At 44.8% G+C, this 23,722-nt stretch overlaps 1 protein-coding gene across 2 annotated transcripts; it reads right to left on the minus strand.

The window, feature by feature from the left end:
* Nucleotides 1–325: 325 nt before the first annotated feature.
* Nucleotides 326–6,845, minus strand: HSPB7 (heat shock protein family B (small) member 7). Of its 2 annotated transcripts, none has more exons than XM_072608996.1 (3): nucleotides 6,463–6,845; nucleotides 5,109–5,245; nucleotides 326–2,561 (listed from the first exon to the last, which is right to left on the minus strand). In XM_072608996.1, exons 1-3 carry the CDS (start codon nucleotides 6,647–6,649, stop codon nucleotides 2,382–2,384), a joined length of 504 nt encoding a protein of 167 aa, XP_072465097.1. In that variant the 5' UTR covers nucleotides 6,650–6,845; the 3' UTR covers nucleotides 326–2,381. The 2 variants fall into 2 exon arrangements, with proteins under 2 accessions (XP_072465097.1, XP_072465098.1); XM_072608997.1 differs by having other exon boundaries at nucleotides 1,112–2,561; nucleotides 5,109–5,242; nucleotides 6,463–6,740.
* Between the last annotated feature and the right edge of the window lie 16,877 nt (nucleotides 6,846–23,722).

The following is a 23,722-nucleotide window of genomic DNA, read 5'->3' on the forward strand; positions in this document are numbered from 1 at the left end:
TCCAGGGGCAGAATTTACACTCAGATCTTCAGGTTCCAAATCCAGCACTCTTTCTACTACATTATGCTAAACAACCTCACTGAGCCTTGGTTTCCTCATCTGTAAAATGGGGGTACCCACAGTGGATAAAGTACTAGGTCTAGGATCAGGAAGACCTGAGTTCGAATTTAGCCTCAGATACTTACTAGCTCTGTGACCTCAATTCTGCCTCAGTTTTCTTATCTATAAAATAAGGTTAATAAGAACACCTCCCTTCCAGGGTTGTTGTGAGGATCAAATGAGATGATAATGGTAAAGCTCTTAGCACAGTACCAGGCACATAGCGAACTGTATAAATAAATGTTTATTCCCTTTCCTGTCCTCCACAGTGCCTTTCTCCCAGGGCTATTGTGAGTCTGAAATGGAACAATCTAAGTAAAGCCATTTCGATCCTTAGAGTACTGTGCAAATGTCAGTTCTGATTGTTATTATTTCTCAAGGGGCTGAGGCTGAGACTCTTAGACAGTAGACGGCAGGAGTCATAAATAATTTATCAGGAACCAACCCAGGTTAGAAAAATCCCTATATACAGACAGGACACCAATGGGCAGCTCCCCCTGCCCCAGGGCACAGGTGGTGGCTAGGATTGGAGGTCCCTGGGATGACAGTGGGCCTGGAAGAAAGAGGGAACTGGGAGCCAGAGTTCAGGTTGGGGTGCGAGAGAGAGGAGGTTGTGTGATAACTTCAGAGTCTGGTGTGAGTGAAGGGAATTGGCCTTAGGGTCAGCAAGGTCTAGGTTTGAGTTCCAGTTCGGACGCTGACCATGAATCAATTCTAACACTAAGCCTTAGTTTCCTCTTCTGAAAAATGGAGGGAGGAATAATTGCACTACCTACCTCGTAAGGCTTTTGTGGGCAAAGCACTTTGTAAAATGCTAAGTTCTTAAGATTATTCTTATTTGCCCAAAGTAGGTAGACTACCTGCCATCTCCCCTCCCCTCTCATTACAGGCTCATCAGATGGTAAAGCCAGAATGAAACTGCATCGTGGAGCTGGGTTTATAGACTCTGGCCAGGGAGAAGACCAGGGGAGGCTGGGGACAATGGGTTTGGGACCTAGCAAGGAAAGGATACAGTATGTGGAGGTATCCCCATATCCCTTTCTCCATTCCTCTGGTCAGGATGAGGTGCAGATTCCCAGAGGTCCAGAACAATACTGTAGGCAACAGAGGGAAGGCTGTGGGGATGGAGGGAGGCCCAGCAGGCGCATCATGACAAATCCAAATCAGGTTGTAGAATTGGGATCCGTTCTAAAGGACCACAGGCTGGAGAACGGGAAAGGACCTTAAACCTACTATAGTCTGATCCACTCAGTTTACAACTGAGGAAACTGAGGCTTAGAGGGATTAGGAGACATGGTTAAGGTCACACAGGTGACCAAGAGCAGATCTGGGATTTGAGCTAATGTTCTCTGACTTCAAGTCCTGCACTCTTTCATTGACCTAGGATGTTTTAAGGACATGTGGTTACTGGTGATGGGAGAAAGGGTGGCCATGAGATAGCAGGTACTTAATAATTACTTGTTGATTATTTGCTGGGGCTACTGGCCCCTTCCCTTTCTTAGCACTCTGTTGGGTGCTGGGACAAGAGCAGTCCACTAAGGCATTGTCAGGGGATTGAATGGGAGAAGGGAGTTAGCTTAAGCCAAGTCTTAGCCCACCTCCCCTGGAGGGTCTCTATCTGTATTTGACTTCTAATCCTAAGAAAAAGGGAAAGAGTTTTTATTTGCACACTGGTACTGAGGGACCCCTCATTCCTACTTTGGTTTCCTCCATGTACCTGGGACCCAGGACAGACTGAAGGATGCACCAAGAATATTTTCTGTTAGTAACAGCTGTCCTGGCTTTCAGAAACAAAGTCCCTTCTCCAAAGCTCCCTCTTCCATCCAAGTTTCTTACCCCAGAAGCTGAGAATACCCCCTTGAGAGAGGTTCTGCTCTAAGCTGTTCAGAACTGGAACCCAGAGCCAACTAAGCATGAGTCCCAATGTATTGATCTAGAACTTACATGGGGTTCATGGGTAGGCCTGTCCTAGGGGTAGTAAAGAGGATCACAGTTTCCACTCCAATCTAAATCAAGTGCCCTGGGCTTTTGGGGTGACCCACCAGGGGCCACCAAAGGGGAGTTGGAACCAGGGTTGGGGAGTATGGAGTTAAGAGACTTGGAACTAAGGTCCCAGGACCAAGATCTAAGACATGGAACCCAGAGCTCCATCCAAGTCCCAGCCAAGAGTTGGGGGATGAGGAGGAGAGAATGAAAGCTTTTCTATCGAGCTTGTTAGTGGGGGGAAAGCAGAGGAGGACACCCTCCTTGGGCAGGCCAGGGAGGTTTGTGGCTGTGGCCCCTCAAATTTTGATCTCAGTTCGGAAGGTCTGCTGCACGTGCTCCGGGTGGGGATGGCGTCGGGCACGGATGGTGAGGCTCCCGTCATCGCCCAGGGCTGAGGTCACGGATGTGGGGTCCACATCTTCTGGGAGCTGGCATTTGTGGGTGAAGGTGTTCATGACAGTGCCATCTGGGGCCAGCTGGGGGTAGAGGAGGCAGGGGGTCAACACAAGTCACTTTGGCCTTGCCGTGACCTTCCTGAAGGAAACAAGGAACTTGCAATTTTCTCTTTTTTCCCTAAACCCTATAAACCATAAGTTAGAGAAATGTGTACTGGGACAGTGAGGAGGGTGTGGCCAGAAGCTAAGTGCACCTGTCTGTGGCCAGCACTTAAGAGCTTATACCATGTGTTCAGGTATTTTTTTTTCCTGAATCTTCTGGTGGTTAATCGAGCACATTTAAGATACTCTCAGACCCAGGATGGGGGACAGAGGGACCTCAGCAAATGGGATGGAGGGAAAGTGAGTGGGGTGGAGAAGCTTGAAGTGATGATGGAGGGAGTGAGGATGGGTCTAGAATAAGGGAGATAGAGATCAGTTAGGGAGGTAGGGCCTCAAGAGAGGGGAAAAGGGGGAAAATGGGGCCTAGTGAAGGGAGGGGGGCTCAGGGAGAGGGAAGTAGGAATTAGTTAAGGAGACAGGGTCAACAAAGGGGATGGGGCTCAATGAGGAGATGGAGTCTCTGATAGGAGTGGGGTTCAGTGAAGGGGACTGAATTGGGGGATTAGTGAAGGAGCTGGTGACTTATTAAGGAGAAGGGGTCTCAGGGAGGAGGATGCAGGTTCTATGCTAGGGATGGGGGTAGGTTTATATTGTCCTCAGGAATCCACTCTAGGAATCCATAGGGTTAGAATGAAGGGTCTTCCCTGGAATGTCCTTCCCTTCCCTTACTTAGATACCTGCCTTAATCAAATGCCCACCCACAGAAAGCCAGGTCAATGCTCAGGCCTAGGTGGCTCCTCCCAATGGCCTCTGGCCAGGACATAGCGTTCTGATGGTGGCAAGAGGGATCATGAGTCATGTCCAGCCTTGGGCATGGACATCAGGACTGGCACATGCTTGGGCTGTCTCGGGCTAGCACCAGGGTTGTCTGCAGGGACAACTGTGGGTGGTAACTGTGCTGGTTTCCCCTTCCTGCTCCTTGGAAATAAGACCTGATCCAGTCCCCCAGAGTCCATCTTTCAGAGCTGGCTGCGTTCCCACCCCATTACTAGTGCCTACCCATGGCTCACCTTGAATCAACAGAGCTAGTGCCTCCCCTTCTACAGACAGGGAAACTGAGGCACAGGATGAAAAGGTAAGTTGTGGTAAGAGCTGGGTTACAGCCGCAACATTTGCCGCTTCTTAGCTGTGAAACCACTGGTCTTGGTCAAAAGACCTGGGTTTCAGGACTGGCCATGATATTTGGCAGCTGAGTGACTTTGGGTAAATCATTTTCCCTCTCTAAGGCTCAGTTTCCTTCTCAGTAAAACGGTTATAATGACATTTATACCACCTATCTCTCACAGCCCTTACCTTTCTTTACAAGGAAAGAATTTGCAAACTTTAAAGAATTATGCAAATATGAGTTATCACTATTATTATTTGAGCATCTAGTAAAGTCTTAATAAATGCTTGTTCATTCAGGGATAGGTTGTGGACAGATTTGTTGTGTCCTTAGGAGGCCAGGGCAGAAGTGTTGATCTCCTTCCAGTTCCTCCAAAGAAGGGGTCATAAAGAGTAGGGCTACCAATATGATGTTTCTTCCTTCTAGAGCATTCTCCCCCACCCCCCACCCCCAACCCCACCCCCCCCAACCTCCACCCCACCACCCACCCTTCAGAGACTGCTACTGAGAAATGAGCAGTAAGGCATGGAAAACCTTAGTTAGGTCCCTGGGGCCGGAACTGCCTCAAGTAGCCTGCCTAATGTTTTCTTTCATCCCCCAAACCTTAGAGGCTTCAAGGGCTGGTCAGGGATAGGTTGTGGGGTCACCCAAGATCCAGGGAGCTTACGAGTCCTGAGAAAGTGGGTCTCTCAGCTCTCCAAGAGAGCTGGAGGCTGGCTGGTACCCACTCCCTTCCTGTCTCCATCGGGATCTGTCCCCTCTCTGTCCTTCCCAAGCATATCTCCCATCCAGTCTTTGCTTCTTATTTCCCATTTCCCTCATCTTCCATCTCCTTAACCCTTGTTATACTTCCCCTTAAAAAAGGTGTTGACACGTTTTGTTTTTATGTGGGCTTCATTTCCAAATGTGTCCCTTTCCCCTCCCCTCCCCAGACTGATATTCTTTTGCAACAAAGAATCAAAAAGGAGAGAAAATAGCATTTCAGAGGAACTAACCAACACATGGACTGAGTCTGACTGTATGCATTATTACAGACCCATAGTCCCTCATCTCTGCAAAGAAAGAATGTTCATTTTCTCATCTCTTCTCTCAGAACAAGCTTAGTCATAGTGAGTTACATGCTGCCTTGCATCCTATTGCCCTCCCCCCTTCTCCCCAGCCCCCAATCTCCTTCTGCCCCTGCTTCACCTTATTTCTCTCCTCTTCTGCTTCTCCTAATCCCATTTGAGTTTTCCTAACCACTTCTCTTTGCCAATCTTGTCCAGGGAGCTGGGGAGATCCCAAAGGAAGAGAACAGACTCGACTGGGTCAGGAGGGATGGATGGGATCCTCAAATCTAATTGGGATGGAATGCTACTCACCTTCTCAGCCCGAACCTCAATCTGGTTGTTGGATGTGGTGACGATGATGTCTTCTGGAGAAAAGTCACTCACGTCCACTGCAAACTGGTAGGAATCTCCCAGGGTCTTGATGTTGCCTGTACCCCCAGATCGAACTGCTGTGGCAGGGGTTGGGGATGGGGAATAGGAGATGAACTGATTTTCAGTCCTGTGTGTGAGGAGGCTGATTCTGCCTTTCTTTTCCCAAATACCCATTAGATGATCAATAGAATGCTAGAGCTGGAAGAGACTTTGGAGATGATCTAATGCAGCCCCTTCATTTTACAGATGAAGAAACTGAGGCACAGAGCTGAAGGACTTGCCTGATTAGAACTCAGGTCCTCTTTCTGACTCCCAATCCAGCGCTTTTTCCATTACACCATGGCATCTGGGTTTTTTCCCATTCCAGAGTGATTACAGGAGACAGCTCCTCCAGTCCTGGGCCCCACATGTCTCAGCTGTAGCCCCTCCCCATCTTCTCCTTTCCTAGTTTTTCCTCTACCTCTAAAACCTGATACATCTCTCCATCCCTCCCACCCCAGCCAGGCCACCTTCAGACTAGCAGCAGTGAGTATTCTCTGAACACCTCCCCCCCCAAGCTCCCATCATTCCAAGGAATCAATACTTTGGAATCCTGAGCACCCGGCTTTGAATCTCTTTCTGCCATCTGTGTGACCTTGAGCAAGTCACCTAAACTGGGTCTCAGTTTCCTCATCTGTGAAATGAGGGAATTGGTCCTGATGGCTTCTGAGGTTCCTTCTAGCTCTGGATCTAGGATCCCAGGTTCCTTCCTAGTCAGTTGGGATGCTTTCTTCACTTCAAATTCCCACTCATTTCCCTGAGTTCCCTCTAGGCCAGAACTGATCATAGGGTTAGAGATGGAAGAGGCTTTAGAGGTCATCTAGTCCAACCTTCTCATTTTACAGGTGAGGAAACTGAGGCCCAAGAGGTTAAGTGACTTGCCCAAGGCAACGCAGAAATCAACAGAACCAGGAATTCAAACAAGGTCTTCTGACTTTGGCTAAACAATAACAAAGAATCCCATTTATGCTGCTGGGTCACAGCTGATTCTCAGGACTACACTTATCTGTTGTATCCACACCGATCCTTTGTAGGCAAGGCTTTCCCCTTTGTCCACTTCTACTCTTGTGAGCACACCTGCCCCACCCAAGCTCCCACAGCACCTGCTGCCAGAGGAATTGGCTACAACAGGCTTTTGGAACCAATAGAGTCCTGGATTCAGGCACACCCGTATGCCCCTGTCTCCCTCCCAGCTGTGCCAAAGAGACTACGCTCCCCAGATTGCCTGTCTTCTCTCCCTTCTATCCCAACTTGCCTGGAAAGCCCAAAGGCTCAGTGTGGGGCCGCATGAAGCTGCCAAAATCCTCAGAAAACAAGCTGAGAGTCTTCTCCATGGGCAGGTCCCGAGTAGGGGGGTTATGGGAGGCTGAGGAGGATGAAGAAGATGAGGAAGAGTGGAAACTGTGTTCCGCTCGGAAGGTAGAGGAGGTCTTGTGGCTCATTCACTAGGTGGGGGAGGGCTCTGTCCCAGAAACCGCAAGGAGACCCAGCAGGACAGGCGGGCTGGTCTAAGGGAGTGCTTGGGGCCCTGGTGATTGGGGCTTTATAAGGCCCTCAGCCGCCCCCCAGGCTCTGGGCCAGCCCTCTTGTCCACTGGCTAAATATAGGTTTCTGGCAGGCAGTAGCAGGATGGAGGAGGGGGGTTGGCGGGCTGCTGGGTGGGGACGTGGGGGGTAGAAGGTTTTCCCGCTGAGATGTTGGTGCTGACATTCCAGACAAACCAAAGCAGGGACTGAAGCTGAGCTCATCCAGAAGCATTCCAGTCCTGCTGATAACAGGAGGAGGCTGTGAAAGGGGCAGAAGGGAAGATGGAGGAATCAAAGGATGTGTTTATGTGATGGCACTGGGGACTTGTTTAGGATGACAAGAAAGAGGAGGATGAGGAGGAGGGAGAGAAGGAAAGGAAGAGGGAGAATGGGAAATAGGAGGGATGGAGGTACTGGACCAGGAGCAACCTTCCATGAGGGTCTGTTTAGGAAAGGGAGAAGGAGAAGTAGGAGGGAGAGAGGGGGAGGAGAGAGAGAAGAAAAAGGGAGAGGAGAGGAACTGGAGAAGAAAGAGAAGGGAAAGAGAGACTGAGATGGAGGGAGAGAAGGAGGAGATGGAAATGAGGTAGTCCCTTCAGCACTTTCAGACACAGGGTGTACCAGGTATTTCCTTTTGTTGATTTGTGACTGGAAATATGACCTAACCCATCAGACCTAAGATTATCTCCCACCATCACTCAGGTTCCCTAAAGTCAAGGACTTTCCCCTTTAAGACTTGAGGGGATTCTTGGGGGCAGGGACTATATCTCTCCCCTTAGACTGAGGGCTCCCCAAGGTTAGGGACTGTGTTTCCGCCATGAGCCTTAGGGCTCCCTGAGGGCAAGGATAGTGTTCTCCCCTGAGATTAGAGGACTCCCATCAGTTGCTATCCTATAGGGATAGCCAAACAACTAGAAAAAAAAAAGTTTGCCTCCATTTTCTCACCTGATACTCACTTCTCGGATCATTACAATCTGGCATGACACCTCATCACTTAACAAACATAATCTCATTATTATTAATGGCTTTGCTTTTTCTAAAGATAAATGGTCATTTCTGTCTTATCTTCCTTGACCTCTCTGGAGCATGTGACACCATTGCCCCTCTCCTGCTCCTAGATACTCCTTTTCTGAGTTTTTATGACCCTGCTCTCCCTTGATATTACCTGGTCTACCTGTCTATCTGTTCCTTCTCAGCTTCCTTTACAGAATTACCATCCTCATTTCACCCCTTAGGCATGGATATATTCCAGGGTTCTATTCTGGGTTCTCCTTCCTTTCTTTTCTATACTGCCTCCTGTTGATCTTATCTCTCCATGGACTGGACTCTTTTTTTCTATGCAGATCTATCCAGCCATCGCTAACCACTTATGGGCATTTTAAGGTCAACATGTCCAAAACAGAACTCAACTTTCTTACAAATCCGTACCCTCTTCCTAACTTCCTGATTTCTGTTAAGGAATCCTTTCAGTATCCCAGGATTATAACTTCAGTTATCCTTTACCCTTTCTTCTCTCTCATCCCTCATATCCAATCAACTGTCAAGTCTTTGTTTTTTTTTTACTTTGGCAAAATTTCTTGCATCTACCCTTTTCTCTTCATCCTAATTCAGGCTCTTGTAATCTCTCATCTGGACTTTTGCAGCAGACTTTTAACTCTTCTCTCTGCCTCCAGTCTCTTCCCTCTCTGACCTATCCTTCACACAGCTATCAAAATGTATAATCTGCCTGAAAGTGAGGTGGGAGCTAGGGAGGAGGGGGCTTGAAAAAGTAAAATGGGAGGCAACAAGAAGTCACTGAAATTTTTTGAGGAGGGGAATAACATGGCCAGACCTACACTTCAGGAATATTAATTTGGCAGTTCTGTAAAGTTAGATTGGAGAGGGAAAGGACTGACTACCTGAAAACCAGTTGGCATAACTGTTGCAATAGTGCAGGTGAAAAGTACTGAGGACTTTAATCAGGATGTGGGAGTAGAAAAAAATTAGGAATAGTTATAAGTTATGAAGGTAGAATTAACCAAGACTTGGCAGCTGATCTGGAGGGTGTAATGAATGAAGAGTCAGAATGACTCTTAAGTTCCTAACTGGAATGACTGGAAGGATGAGGATGATACCCTTGACAGAAATGGGGAAGTTAGGAGTAATCAAGAAAAAAATGAATTTCAACCAAAAGTAAGCATCATATGCAATGGGGATACACTAGAATCTTTTCCAGTAATTACGGAAGTAAAGCAAGGATGCTAACTCTCCCCACTATTATTTGCTATAGTTCTGAAAATGATAGTCATGGCAATAAGGTAAGAGAAAAAAATGAAGGCGTAAAGATAGATAAAGAGGAGATAAAGCTATCCTCACTTGCTGATGACATTGTTTACTTGAAAATCCCTAGATAACAAGCAACAAAACTAATTCAGACAATTAATAGGTTTGGCAAAGTTGCAGACTACCAAAAAAATTTTCAAAAATCTGCTGCATTTCTATATGATAATTACAAAATCCAAGGAGAAATAAGAAAGGAAAATAGCTACAAGATGCATAAAAACTTGGGGATCCATGCACCAAAGCCCACAAAAGATTGTATAGGTTTAATTACAAAGTGTTCTTTAAAGAAATAAAGAATAACTTAAGGAACTGGAGGAATATCAGTAGACATGGTTGGATTGTACTAATGTTGTTGTTGTTTGTTCTTGAAGAAGATCATGACACCAGGGAGGTGAGGCCATGACATGCAAGTGAATTGGATTTAAATGGAGGAGGGCTATGCAGAGTCACTAGCCTTGCTTTCTTTTCTGGAACTGTTTAGGTCCAGTGGCCAGATATATGTACCAATATAGTAAAAATGACAATGCCACCAAAGTTCGTTTTCAATTTTAATGCTAAGCCAATTGAATTTCCAAAGGGATACTTTACAGAATTTAGTAAAATACTAATGAAATTCATTTGTAAAAATAAAATATCTAGAATATCTAGAGAAATTATGAAAAGTGATAGGGATGAAGGAAGAAGAGTATGTTCAAATCTCAAAGTATATTAAAAACAAGTCATCAAAGCTATCTGAAATTGGTTCAAAAACAGAGAGATAGATTAGTGGAAGACACTTTAAAAAGGGGGACCGGAAACAATGGGAATCAAATACCCATTTTGGGGGGGAAAAAGAATTTTCCATTCGATGAAAACTGCTGGAAAAAACTGGAAAGGAATCTGACAGAAATTGAATTTAGACTAATACCTTATGCCTTGTTTCACAATAAATTTGAAATAGGTACACAACTATAATATTAAAGATCATACCATAAAAAATTAGAAAAGAAACAAATCAGGTACCTCTCATCGATACAGTCAGGAGGTGTATTCTCAACTGAACAAGGGACATGAGGCAACTACAAAGGATAAAATAGATAACTTTGATTTTACACGAAACTGAAAAGCTTTGAACAGACAAAATTAATGCACCTAGAATAAAAAGCAAAGCAGTCAAAAGGGGGAAAAATCTTTGTATCAAATTTCTCTGATAAGAGTCTGGTATCCAAGAGATAGTTATATCTGTGTGTAATCTACATAATATACACATAACATTCCCTATACACACATATATAGGTACGTACATGTGCATATATGTCACTAAAAGTCATTCCTTCAATAAATCAATGGTCAAAAGATATCAACAAACATTTCTCAAAAGAATTACAAAATATTAACAACTACATGAAAGAGTGCTCTTAATCACTAATAATAAGAGGAATGAAAATCAAAACTATGGGTTTCAGCTCACATCCTGCAAACTGGAAAGGATAACAAAGGATGTGAATAGTCAAGTCAATGTTTGAGGGTTTGTGGTAAGAGAGGCACACCAATGCATTGTTGATGGAGTTGCAAATGCATACAACCATTTTGGAAAGCAATATTGGAATCATGCAAATAAAGTGACTAAAATGCCCATAAACTTTGATCAAGCAGTTCTGTAAGTAGGTTAATACCTTGAGAGGGCCATTGATAAAAAGAAAATCCCTACATACACCAAAATATTTATTTAAAAAAACTCTTTTTTGTGATAATAAAGAATTAGAAACAAAGTAGATGCCTATTGACTGGAGACTGACTAAGTAACAAATTGTACGTGAAGATAATGAAATATGACTGAGCTATAAGAAATAATGAAATGAACGTAATAGAGAGACACATGGTAAGATCTACATGAATTGATACAGAGTAAAGTCAGAAAGAACAAAGAAACAACATACATAACGACGGCAACAATAAACAGGAAAAACAACACACATACATAATCCAAAGTAAAGGTTGCAACATTATAAAGGACATGTTGTTCAGTCATTTCAGTCATGTCTGACTCTTCATGACTCCATTTGGGGACTTTTTGGCAGGGATACTGGAAAAGTTTGCCATTTTCTTCTCTAGCTCATTTTACTGATGAAGAATTGAAGTAAACAAGGTTAAGTGACTTGCCCAGGGTCACACAGCTAATAAATGTCTGAGGCCAGATTTGTACTCAGGAAGATGAGTCTTCCCAACTCCAGGCCTGATGCTCCATCTACTACTGTGGCACTAAGGAAGAGAAATGAGAAAGCACCCCCACTCCACCCCTTTGCAAAGGTGGGAGGCCCATAGAAGTTACATAGTGCATATGTTTTCAGATTTTTAAAATTTATTACTCAATCATGTTGATTTTTTCCTCTTTCTGTTTTGTCTTAAAAATTCTATTTGTTATATGGGATAGTTCACTAAGAAAAGGAGAGGTAGTATACTGGAGAACATTATGGTGATGTTAAAAAAATTAATGCCATCTTATTTTTTTAAAAAAAGATTATTTCAGAGTTGAGCATGTTGAGTTTGAGTTGTCTATTCTTTATCTAGTTGGAGATAACCATCAAGCATCCAATGATGTGGAACTGGAACTCAGGAAATATTATTCAATCAACAAACATTTATTAAATGCTTACTATGTGCTCAATACTGTCCTAGGTTCTGGGGATACCTTCCATCTACACTCTGCAGTTTGTAAGTTCCTACAAGAACCTTTCCCAATCCCTTCCTTCAGGGCTAGTCCCTTTATTGTCCTGAGTAGCTCTAATTTATCCTGTCTATATCCTATGTGCACATAATTTGTTATCTCCCTATTAGATGTTGAGCTTCTTGTATCCCCTGCCATTAGCCCAGTGCCTGGCACATAGTAGATACTTAAAATATAGTTGTTGACTTAATTTGACCTGCTTATTTGCCTCATTAGAATGTGCCCCTGCCTTGAAGACAAGTTCTGTTTTTGCCTTTCTTTGTATCTCTAGCACTTAGCATAGTATCTGCCACATTGTAGTCACTTAAAATATACTTTTTGATTGGTTTACAGAATACCTGCCCTCAAGGAGTTTATATTTTCATTGGAGAGACATCTACACATGTAAGTATATGCACAATATATGTAAATTAAATACAAAGTAATGTTTTTGAGGATGGAGAGGCCAGGGGTGGTAGGAAAATGTAGTTCACATGGGAGATTGGTGTTTGAATTGAGCACTGATGGAAAGTAAGGGGAAAGGGCTGGCCATTTAGATTTGGGATTCAGTTGCAAAGAGATTGCAAAGTGAACTCAGAAAGTGTTGACATCATTGAGAGAGAGGGTGTTGGTTGGCTGGTTGGTGGTTGTCCTTCATTCTCAAAGGTGACCAAGATGATGTCACCATGTTGAAGTCAAGGTATAGTGTGTCTGACTGTGACTGATCAGACCAATACAAGAGGCTGTAGAGGGAGAAAAAAACATGAAACAAGGATGGAGGATTGTTGAACACTCTTACAAAGGCAAAGGATGCAGATGAACCAGCAGATAGATATGAACTATCTATCTAGACAGAACTGAGAGAGACAGACAAAGAAGAGAAAGATAGAGAGACAGCAAAACAGAGAGAGCTAGGGATAGAGAGGTATCATTAAACCAAGCAGAAAATGTCCAGGAGGAGAGGGTGATCAATACTGTTAAATTCTGCTGAGGTCAGAAAGAATGAGGACCAAGAAGACACAATTAGTTTGGACAATAAGGAGATCACAATACTTGGTAACCTTAGAAAGAGTTTCACTTGCCTCGTAGGGTTAGAAGCTAGAGTGCAAAGGCTTGAGGTAAGAGAATGGAATCAATGAATATAGACATTTTTTTTGAGGAGCAGTTGAAGAGGGCAGGACTTAAGTGGACCTCAGTTTCCTGGCTTATATAATGAGGGGTTTGGACAAGATGGCATTAAAAGTCTCTTCCTTCTCTAAATTGATGAGACTAAGATTTAAGGTCCTTTCCAGGTCTTAACCCTGTAATCCTAGGACATGATGGTCTGAGCTCAGACCATTCCCACTCCCAGCCTTGTCCTCAGCCTTGGCGACTGCTCCCTAGGTTCCCGACGCAAAGCTGTTTGTTTACAACTCCATCTCTCAGGAAAGGACACACAGCCCCATGGGGAGGGGGACAGAATGTACAGCTGTCTGCTGACGAGCTCTCATGTGGAAGAGGATTCTGGCTTCTTCATGGTCTTTAGACATCTCCTTTCTTTTAAGATTGTCTTAGTTGGGGCTCATAAAAGAGAAATCTGGTGGGGGAGGGAAGGATGGATAGAAGGAATAACTTTGTTGTGGGAAGAATATGGAATTTGAAGTTGGAGAGCCTGAAGTCAGAGTGGAAAGAGTTCTGAATTTGCAGTCAGATGATCTGGATCTTGGCTCTGCCTCTTCTTATCTCTGTGATAATGGGCAAGATCCTTAACCTTCTTTGCCTCACTTGCCTCATCTGTAATAAAGATTGCACTAAATGACCTTAAAGGTTTCTTTCAGATCTATTTCTATTGATTAATTTCTATTAATTAATTTCTCTGGTATTTACTACCTATATAAACGTGGACAGATCAATTGCCCTCTTTGGACCTCAGTCCATATAGTGGCACCACATAGTCTTTGAGGTCCCTCCCAGCTCTAATTTCTATGACTCTGTGACCTAAGTAAGTGTCTTTCAGTTTCTGGAAATTTATATTCCCAAGACATTGTCTTTCTGGCCTCCATTTGTTCCCTGGGGAAAAGCTGGAGTTGTGTGGATGTGAACAACTCTCTTCAAATACCTGAATTCCTTAATCCTAATTCCATTTCTACCACATGGAAGGGTATTAGACTTATTTTGTGTGATCCCAGAGAACAGAACTAGGGGTAACAGATGAAGGTACCAAAGAGGCATAATTTTATCTCAATTTGTGGAAGAGCTTTCTAACAGGACCATTTAGGACTGAAACAGTAGACTCATGGGGAGGTGGGTGAACTCAATATGTCAGCTAATAACCATTTATTAAACACTTACTGTGTGTCAGGCACTGTGCTAAGTGCTAGAGATACAAAGAAAGGTAAAAACATGGCCCCTGTCCTCAAAGACCTCACAATTCAGTAGGAACAGATAAAAGGTAACCCTTTCTTACAACAGTTTTGTTTTTATTTTTTTCCCTCCTTAATGGGGGGACAGGATAGAAAATAAATACTTGTTAGTCTAACATTTTAATTAATTTTTTAAAAATTTTGGCAACTGAGTGGAGGATAGATTGGAGTAGTAGGGAGAGACTTGAGGCGGGCAGACGAACCAGAAAGCTATTGCAAGAGCATTGAGCTTCTTGTCACTGGAAGCATTCAGACAGTGCCTGGATTTCCACTTCTCAAATATGCTTTAAACAGAATTCCTTTACTGATTGTGAGATCAGAAGAGATGACCTCTAAGGTCCCTTTCAAAACTAAGTCTTCAAAGCCAAGCAGATTTAGCTCACTTCATTGTAAGCTTCTTGAGGGAAGGAAACAATGATGTTCCATTGCCCACTGGTCTCCTAACCTGGGTTCTTCCTACCTGTAGGAGACGGAAAGACACCATTCCTTCCTGTTCCTTCTACTGATCCCCTGGTCTGTCTTGTCTTCTGGAAGCCCTTTCCTACCAAGCTCCCCGCGAAGGTTCCCTCACCTCAGTTGCCTAATACCCTTAGAAGACACCATTGTAGGGAAACTAATAACCCTGTTGAATTTTTTGGCCAATGATTATTCTTACTTGATCAAATCATTCCTTACTGATTGTTCCAGTAATTCTGAATTCCCAGCTGTCATTATACAAAATCTGTTCTCCATTCCCCACTGTTCACTCCCTTATTCCCACATGCCTCTAGCCATCCTTACTGCTTTCCCTCCCACCTCTTGCCACAGTGTTGCACTCTAAAGCTACTCACCCCTTCCACTGTGTTCTCCAGAATATGTGCTCGGACAGTAACAATGTGCCTTCATCTTAAGTCTTCTTTCTCACTTCTCATCTTCAGGCTCTCACTGAGACCTGGCTCCCTCTTGATGACAACAGGGAGCCTCTGTCCCTCCTTTTTCAGTATCAGTTGCATTTTCACTTATTCCCTCTCCCACCACCCAAACGCAATGGTCCAAGTGGGGAGGTTGGAATATTCCTTGTTCCCCATTGCACTTCCAGGCTGTCCCTCCCTGTACATCACTCAATAACCTTTCTTCCTTTGGGGTTCCCTCAGTTCATATGTAGGGTGTGTTCAGGGAGAACGAGTACCTTTGGTGTGATGGCTGCTGAGCCCGTTTCAGGGCTCTTTCCAACTCTGGTGTGCACCTGTTCTGCCTAGCTCTCACCTGTGGCTGCAAGAAGCTGTAGCATGCGCAGTGGCCACACCCTGGTAAACCATTTCAGCAGATGGGACAAACCAGGTTGAGGGTAACCAAGGAGTCTCATACCCATTGGTGAGTTAGAGGAGTGTCTACCCCAAGCATGTGAAGACTTCATCTGGTGGAATGGGCGGATGAGAACAATTTGTTCCAATGGCCACAAAGGCAGATGAAGCAGGTGATGTGGAGCTCTTAGAGCTTGGTTAAACACCAAAGACGCCAAGGTCATCCACTGCATCCGGAGCCATCGCCAGCTGTCTAGACTCTGTCCTGCCACTGAACTATGATGACTCAGGAGGAGAGAGTGAGGCTGGTGACTTGGTGCAACTCTGCCTCACTTAAATCCAATTTACGCACTAATCAAAAGACAAAAAAAAAAAAAAAAAAAAAAGGAAAAAAGAAAAAATTAGCACCTAAACAAAATTCTGGTAGCTATTATCTACTGACTTCTTTTTCCTTTCTTTTTCCTTCTCTAATGAGAAAGCTCACAGGCCTTCTCAGCTCTCCAATTTCTGCCCTCAACTCACATAGAGATATTCCCTGAAACACCCTAACCTCACAGTTCCTCTGCTTGCTCATTCCCCATGATTTCTTCCACCTCATTTCACCTACAGAGATGGTCATGCCCTTGACGTTGCAGTCACCCACAAATGCATCCTTTCCATGTTCATGAGCTCTGAAATTCTTCTATCTGATCATAATCTGTTGTGATTCCACTTTTTCCTTGGCCTTGTAACCTCAGACCCTGATCTTCATTCTCACTGTGACCTCCACCCCTCAGTTCTTTCCCAGGTCTTCACTCTGGTACTAGCTTCACTCTCCTTTCTTTGCCATCTTGACTTCTTAGTGAATCAGTTCAATTCTATGCCATCCTCTTCTCTTGAATTCTTTGCTCTCTTGTCCAATAATCACTGAGCTTGCCCTGCCAAACCCCAAGCTTTTGGCCACTCCTACCACCCACTACCTTAGCTCTTATACTCATGCTGATGAATGATGCTGGAGAAAATCATGCAACAGGGTTGACTGGATCCACTACTAATTTGCATTACATAATTTCAGCTGGGCAGCCAGGTGTTGTAGTAGCTAGAACACTGGGCCTAAAGTCAAGAAGACTCTTCATGAATTCAAATCTGGCCTCAGACACTTACTAACTATATGACCTGGGCAAGTCACTTAACCCTGTTTGCCTCAATTTTTCCATCTGTCAAATGATCTGGAGAAGGAAATGGCAAACCACACCAGTATCTCTGCCAAGAAAACCCCAAACGGGGTCATGAAGAGTTGGACAGGTCTGAACAACAAGTTTCAACCAGGTAATCCTCTTACATCTCCCTAATTAATTTACTGTCCCATTCTCTATAGTAGCTCTTCCAAACCTTTACTTTCCTCTTCAAACCTCCTATGGCTCCCCCTCTTTCCACTCTCTTAGCTCTGAACTTTGCCTCTAATTTCTCTGAAAATACTGAAACCATTTGCCAAGATTTTCCTCTTCATATCACATTTCCCAGATCCCTCCTGCCACTGTTTCTGCCTTCACCTTTGTCTTACACAATGGAGTAGTCTTTCTCCTTCCAAAGAAAACCCCTCTACATGTACACGAGATCCCATATCTTCCTGTCTTCTCCATTGGATAGCTCTCTCTTCTTGTCTACTGGCTGCTTCCCTATTGCCTAGAAGCATGCCCAAATGTTCCCCATCCTCAAAAAACTCTCACTTCATCCATCCATCTGCACTAGCTACTGTCCCATATATCTCTTCTCTTTTGTGATTTAACTCCTTAAGAAGGCCATCTACAATAGATGTCTCTACTTCCTGTCCTCTTACTGTATCCTGAACTCTCTACAATGACTTCTAACTTCAGCATTCAGCTGAAACTGCTCTCTCCAAAGATACCAATGATTTCCTAATTGTCAGATCTAATAACTTCTTAATCCTCATCTTTCTTAACTTCTCAGCAGTTGTTGACACTGTTGATCACTCTCCTCTCCTTGGTACTCTCTTCTCTCTAAGTTTTCTACTCTCCTCTCTCTTGGTTCTGTTTCTATCTACCTGACTGCTCCTCAGTCTTCTATTCTGATTTTTTACCTGGCTAACCACCCATGGGTGTCTCTGAGAGCACTGCCCTGGGACCCCCTTTTCATCTCTCTCTCATCCCTATATCACCTTGTGATGTCATCAATTCATTTATCATGTCTATGCTGATGATTCTCAAATCCATTTATCTATCCATAACTTCTCATCTGACCTCCATCTTGCATCCTCCATCTTAACAGCCATTTTGAATCTGCGGTCCTGTGGATATCATAGATTCAACATGTCCAAAATGGATCTCATTATCTTTCTCCCCAAACCCTCCCCTCTTCCTTCTTCCTATTGTTGAAGGTAACCCCATCCTCCCAGTAACCCAGACTTACAACCTAAGCATCATCCTCAACTTTTCACTATCTTTCATCCCCTCCTTCACATTGAATCTATTGCCAAAGTCTGTCCATTTTACCTACAAAGCATTTCTTGTACACTTTTCCTTCTCTCCCCTGACACTTCTACCACTTCTATTTCTTCACCCTTCTACTTCACCTCTAGATTACTGCAATAGCCTACTTGTGGGGTTGCTTGGGCAAGCCTCTGTCTACTCCAGTCTACCTTCCACTCAGTGGCCAGAGTGCTCTGCCTAAATTGAAGGTTCAATCATAGATCTCCCCTACTCAAGGAAGGACAAACCTCAACTTGTCAGAAGCCTGAGGTGCCCCAGTAGGGACCCAGATGGCCAGTTCCAGTTGGTCAACTTAGTTTCTCCTCTCTCTTCCTCTTCCCTGCCCTTCTGTTCTCTCCTCTCTTCTCCCTACAGACATAGGGTACTATGCCCTTGCATGGTGGGGGGCAGGCTCTGCTCAAAGGAAGGCAAATTTTGATGGCTGAAATCTACCAAGTAATTTTGGAGTTTCCTGGCTAGATTTCTTTCTTAAAGACCACGTCTTAAGCCCAATTCACTCTGACTCTCATTGATTGGACAACATAGATTCTTGCCCAAACATCAATTAATGGTTATTTTTTGGGCCTTCTTGACTCAGATTAAATAATAGTAATTGTTTTTTCTTTTGGGCTAGCCACTCTGAGGGTCTTTTCTTCCTAGTTTGATTTTCTTTTTTTATTAAAGGGGCCATCTCTTGACTCACTTCTTAAACAGGTCTGTTCATTGAATGGGTGTTGCCTCACTCAAAGTGAGAACTCAGAAAGACCTTAGCTTGAAAAGGTCAGGGTCTTCCATTGCATCCTGGGCTGTCTGTCTCTTGTCATCCTGAAGAATATCTGGCCACTGGACCCAGATGGCTCTAGGGGAGAAAGTGAAATTGGTGACCTTGCACAGCCTCCCTCAAATCCAATCCAGTTGCAAGTCATGTCATCATCATCCTCCTGATGTCACGGTCCTCTTTGAGAACTAAGGACAAACCACAACTCAGTTAACTCCCATGGCTCCCTGTCACGTCTGGGATGATATTTTAAGTCCTCTGTTTGGCATTTAAAGCCCTTTGTAGCCTGACTCCCCACCTCTGACCTTTCCAGCCTTTTCATACTTTATACACCACTCTCACCACCACATGCACATATATTCTGCTATCCAATGACTTTGACTCCTTGCTGTTCCTCCATCAAGAAACTTCACCTCCCAGCTCTGTTAACTTTTCTCTGGCTGTCCCCTATGGCTAGAAGGCACCTCCTGGAGCCCCTAGCTTCCTTCAAATCTCATCCCAAATCCCACTTTCTACAGAAAGTCTTCTCTGATCTGCCTCAATTCTGATGCCTCCCCTGTCTATTATCTCCAAATCATCCTGTACATGGCTTGTTTGTACATATTTGTTTGCATCTTGTCTCTCCCATTAAACTATATCCCCTTGAGAGAAGGAACTGTCTTTCGCTTTCTTTGACTCCTCAGACCTTCACACAGTGCCTGGTGCATAGGAGGTATTTAATAAATGTTTCTTGATAGGTATTGTACATGGTAGGAGTTTTAGGAATATCTGTGGAATTAAACTAAATTACTTATGATCTCTATCAGACAAAAGAAAATCCTTCAGTAAGAAAGTCTTCATCAGGACCCATGCCATGGGTAAGTAACTACTGAAACAGATTGAGTATGGAGCTTCTAGATGGCACCATTGGTCAAGTTTCTGCCTGAGATGGTAAGTACAAGGATATATCTACCTGGAGACATGGCCCAGATGAGACCCTCCTCCCATCATTTTGGAGGCTTCCTTCATTCCATGAAAGGCTGGGAAGCCTGGAAAGGGAGAAGGGGACTACTGAGGGTGTTAAGACACAGGGTGAGGACAGGGTCAATTCTATCACTTCACTGCTCTTCAGGTTAGGGAAAGGGTTCTTTGGGCATGCTGGTCTCTAACCCCATTTTTACTCTGTGGACTGAAATTCTGCTTGTCCCTTAAAGCTTGCATCAAAGCCTATCTCTTCCAGGAATGAGTTCACTGTCATCTCCATGGATCTCACCCTGTTCAGACTTTCTTGGACACTTGTGGTCAGGAGTTGTCTGATGGCAGAAACGGGAGTTTTCCTAACAGACCCTAAGGGAAGGGACTCTCCCAGAGGGCAATGATTATCTCCCCTTGGAGATGAGCTGGTCCTTAGGACAGGCTTTAGGTCCCCTGTTCACAATGGGGTTGCTCTGAGGGCATGGACTGAACCTTTTGGCCTCTGATACTCCCACTTTCCATCTGGAACTCTGGACATGAGGCAACATCAGTGTGAGGGGATGGATGATTGTACCTGGGGCTGAAGAGGCTACCAAGAAGGCCCCAAGGCCAGAAAGGAAATGAAAGGGAACAACTGAAAAATAGGAATTACATCTCAAATGAATCTTAGAGCCCAGAATGACAAAGGGAGGAAGGAACTTAGAACAGAGAATGGCAGAGCTGGGAGGAATCTTTGAAATGAGCAAATTCCTAATCTGACAGAGGAGGAGACTGGTCTAGACCCATCTCCTGGCTCCAGATCCGGTGTTGGGGGACGGGAGGGGCGGGGATGGAGAGAGACCACAGGGACAAAGAAAGGACTTCAGGGGTCACTGTGGAAGGGCACTGTAGTCCAGCCTGTACTTCCTTCCTTGCCAGCCGGTTACCTCCTGGGCAGGAGTCTAGGTCACTCTGCTTCAAGTGGGCTTAGGGGTTCCCAGCATCCATTGCTCTTGCCCAGGGCTCAGGGCTTCTTCATTGTCCAGGGTGAACCTGACTCACTATTCTCAGAACTGGGCTAGTGATGGAGTGGGAAGGCATCATGCAAAGGAGGTAGGGTAGGAGTAGTCCAAGAATAAGATTCCAGACAGGGAAACAGGAGCTGGCCAGCTAAATGCAGATACACTGTCATGATGGCAAGCCCCTGAGTCACTGTTGCTGGGTGAGAGATTATGTTCCCCAGGCCTGAGGAAGGACAGCCCCCTCCCTCTTTCTCCTGTCCCTGGGTCCAGGTCCGTAGGCCTTTGACACATATGCTGGGAATTTATCTTCCAAGTGCCCCTGGAAGGTCACCCAGTTTATACCAATGTCTTTGGTCAGAACCTGTGTTGCAGAATTATTTAGTTATATCTAGAAGGGTCCTTAGAACAGAGAATGACAGAGCTGGGAGAACACAGAATGTCAGCAATAGGAGGGGCCTTAGAACACAGAATGTTAAATAGGAGTCATCTTAGAACATAAGATGTTAGATCTGACAGGGACCTTAGAACACAGCTAGAAGGGACCTTAGTGATCATTTCAGTACCCAGTTGGACATGGCTGAAGCCTATAACTGGGCCAGCACTGGATGCCCTAACATCAGGTGCCCACAGGAATGTTGTCACCCATCCCAGTGGGACCAGAAGCCTGACTCCATCTTTGGACTCTCTTCTCTTGCCTAGAGCTATCTCTGTGCAGAACCCAGGGATGAGATGATTGGGCCCATGAGCTCAGCCATAGAAGTTCACACCTGCCCACCTGTCCAGCCAAGCTGAACCTCAGGGCATATTCACCAGGAGCAGCCTTCCTCTGGCAACTTCTGAAGTCCCTTTAAGGGAAGGAGGACACCAGTAACTCTGATATATGATGATAACTTCCATGACTCCCTAAGCACCCCATTATAGCTGTGATGACCCCAAGATACTGAGAGGGAAGAGAATGGCCCTGGAGCTCTCTCTCTTTCTGCCTCACTCTCTCCCTGGCCTCGCTGCCCTCATTAGCTCCCTGTATATACAGTAACAGGATCTGCTGGCAGGCCCCAGGCTCTCCTGTTGATAGCCCAAACCTTGCCTCTGGCAGCAACTACCTTAGCCTATAGCCCCAACTGGCTGGCACCCCCAGAACATTCCCTCTGTCCTTCTGCCTCCTAGACTTCCAGTGTTCCAGAGTAATTGGGGGTAGGGGTCCATATGCTTTAGCTCTTCCTGCCCAGTCCTGAAGTTAACTCCTTAGAGGAAGAACCCCCATGCCTGGCCTTAATCCCAGGCACCACTCTTCTTTTCTGTGTAACTAATACGGATAGCCTTCTCCATCCCAGCAGCCCAGGTCTAGAGGCCCCCAAAGACAGAAGAGGAAGGCTGGGGAGAGCAACCTTCATATAACATAGGGAATCTGAAGGGGAGGACAAAGGCTGAGCTGATATCTTCTAGGGTTTCTAGAAGAGCCCCCTTTTCTAGCCATTCATTGGGAATGATGGGATCACAGATTGAGGAGGGGAAGGGGTCTTAGAAATCAACAAGTCTAACCCTGTCATTATACAAATGGAGAAACTGAGGCACTGAGACACCAAGTGACTTGCCCCAGATCACATAGCTAGAGTCAGAACTCAGATTTGGCCTCAGGTCTTCAGATTCCATGTCTAAGCACACTTTCCACTGTATCCAATGATTCAGATGTTGAGGCTGACGATGACCTAAGAGGAAGGGCCAGGAACATGGACTTGGGAGTCAAGAAACCTCTGCCGCTTAATCACTGTAAAAACTTAGGTAAGTCATGTCTCTTCCCTGGACCTCAGTTTCCTCATCTGTAAAATGGGAATAATAGTTATACCTCCCCTGCCCCCCTTGTGAGATCCCTGTGTATAGCAAAGGAAAAAAAATGGATTCAAAGTGGTTCATACATTGCCAAGTGTCATGTTGGTGGGAGCTTTTCTAGGCAAGAGACCATGTAGCCTAATGGATGAGACTGGGTTGGAGACCCATCTCCAACCTGACCTGTGTGACCCTGGCAGCTCTGCAATGTAATGATCACCTGAATTCAAATCCATTCCCTTACTATGCTCCTCCCCCACCCTATTTACCCACAAGTTTGAAAGAGTAACTTTGTCATCTTGCTTTTCCAAACCTCAGTTTTCTCGTCTATGAGATGGGGATAATAATAGCACATCCTTCAAATAAGTCTCAAATAAGGCAGTGCATATAATGTGCTTTGCAAGGCTCCTTAAAGCATGATGGTAATGTAAGCTATCGGTCAGTTAACAAACATTTATTGAGGACCTACTAAGGGTATTAATCCTTATGTGCTGTACTGGGGAGAGCATTGGACCTGGAGAAAAGGCAGAGGAAGGTGGGCTGTATTTGGAGCTTGTGGGATGACCTGATCCAAAGAGTGGTCATTAGCAGAGAGAGGTCACCCCAGGGGAATTCCTGATGGAACCTCTCCAGGTCCCCAGGGACCCCTATTTGGCCCAGTGGTGCTTAACATCAGATGTGGACAAAGGCAGAGATGTCATCCTTGACTAGTGGACAGATGACCCAAAGTGACGATCTGATGGTTGGGGGACAGAAACGAGATACAAAAACATCTCAACCTGGAACCCTGGGCTGAATGGGAAAAGAGGACATTTAGTAGTGGGTAAATGGCTACTCCTACACTTTGGCTCAAGAAGTGACCTTCACCAGGATAATTCAAGGGAACTATGGTGAGAGAATAGTTTTTATGGAGAACAATCTGGGGGTTTTGTTGGATAAGAAACTCAAGATGAGTCATAAGTGTGATCCAGAAAACCCCAAAACTCAAGGGACCTGGCCTGCATGGAGAGGCCTAGTGTCCAGAAAGAGGAAGTTTGATAGGAGGCTATTGCCTAGAATCATAGATTTGGAACTGGAAAGGAATTCAGAGGGCATCCACTTCAGTTCTTTCACTTTAAAGGTGGGGAAACTGAGTACTAGAGGAAGGGGCTGACTTGCCCAAGACTATCCATGTAGAAATGTCAGAGCCCATATTTGAAGCCAGGAGGTGGCACCATATTGCATAGAGCACTGTGGTGGGAATCAGGAAGACTCATTTTCTTGAGTTC

The sequence above is a fragment of the Notamacropus eugenii genome, chromosome 5, assembly GCF_028372415.1.
Source record: "Notamacropus eugenii isolate mMacEug1 chromosome 5, mMacEug1.pri_v2, whole genome shotgun sequence".
NCBI lineage: Eukaryota > Metazoa > Chordata > Mammalia > Diprotodontia > Macropodidae > Notamacropus > Notamacropus eugenii.

Coding starts and splice junctions, on each gene's coding strand:
- HSPB7 (XM_072608996.1), bottom strand. CDS start 6,649: ATGAGCCACAAGACCTCCTCTACCTTCCGAGCGGAACACAGTTTCCAC. Junction 5,246..6,462: donor TGAGCCTTTGGGCTTTCCAG/GCAAGTTGGGAT, acceptor CCCCTGCCACAG/CAGTTCGATCTGGGGGTACA. Junction 2,562..5,108: donor TTGAGGTTCGGGCTGAGAAG/GTGAGTAGCATT, acceptor CTCTACCCCCAG/CTGGCCCCAGATGGCACTGT.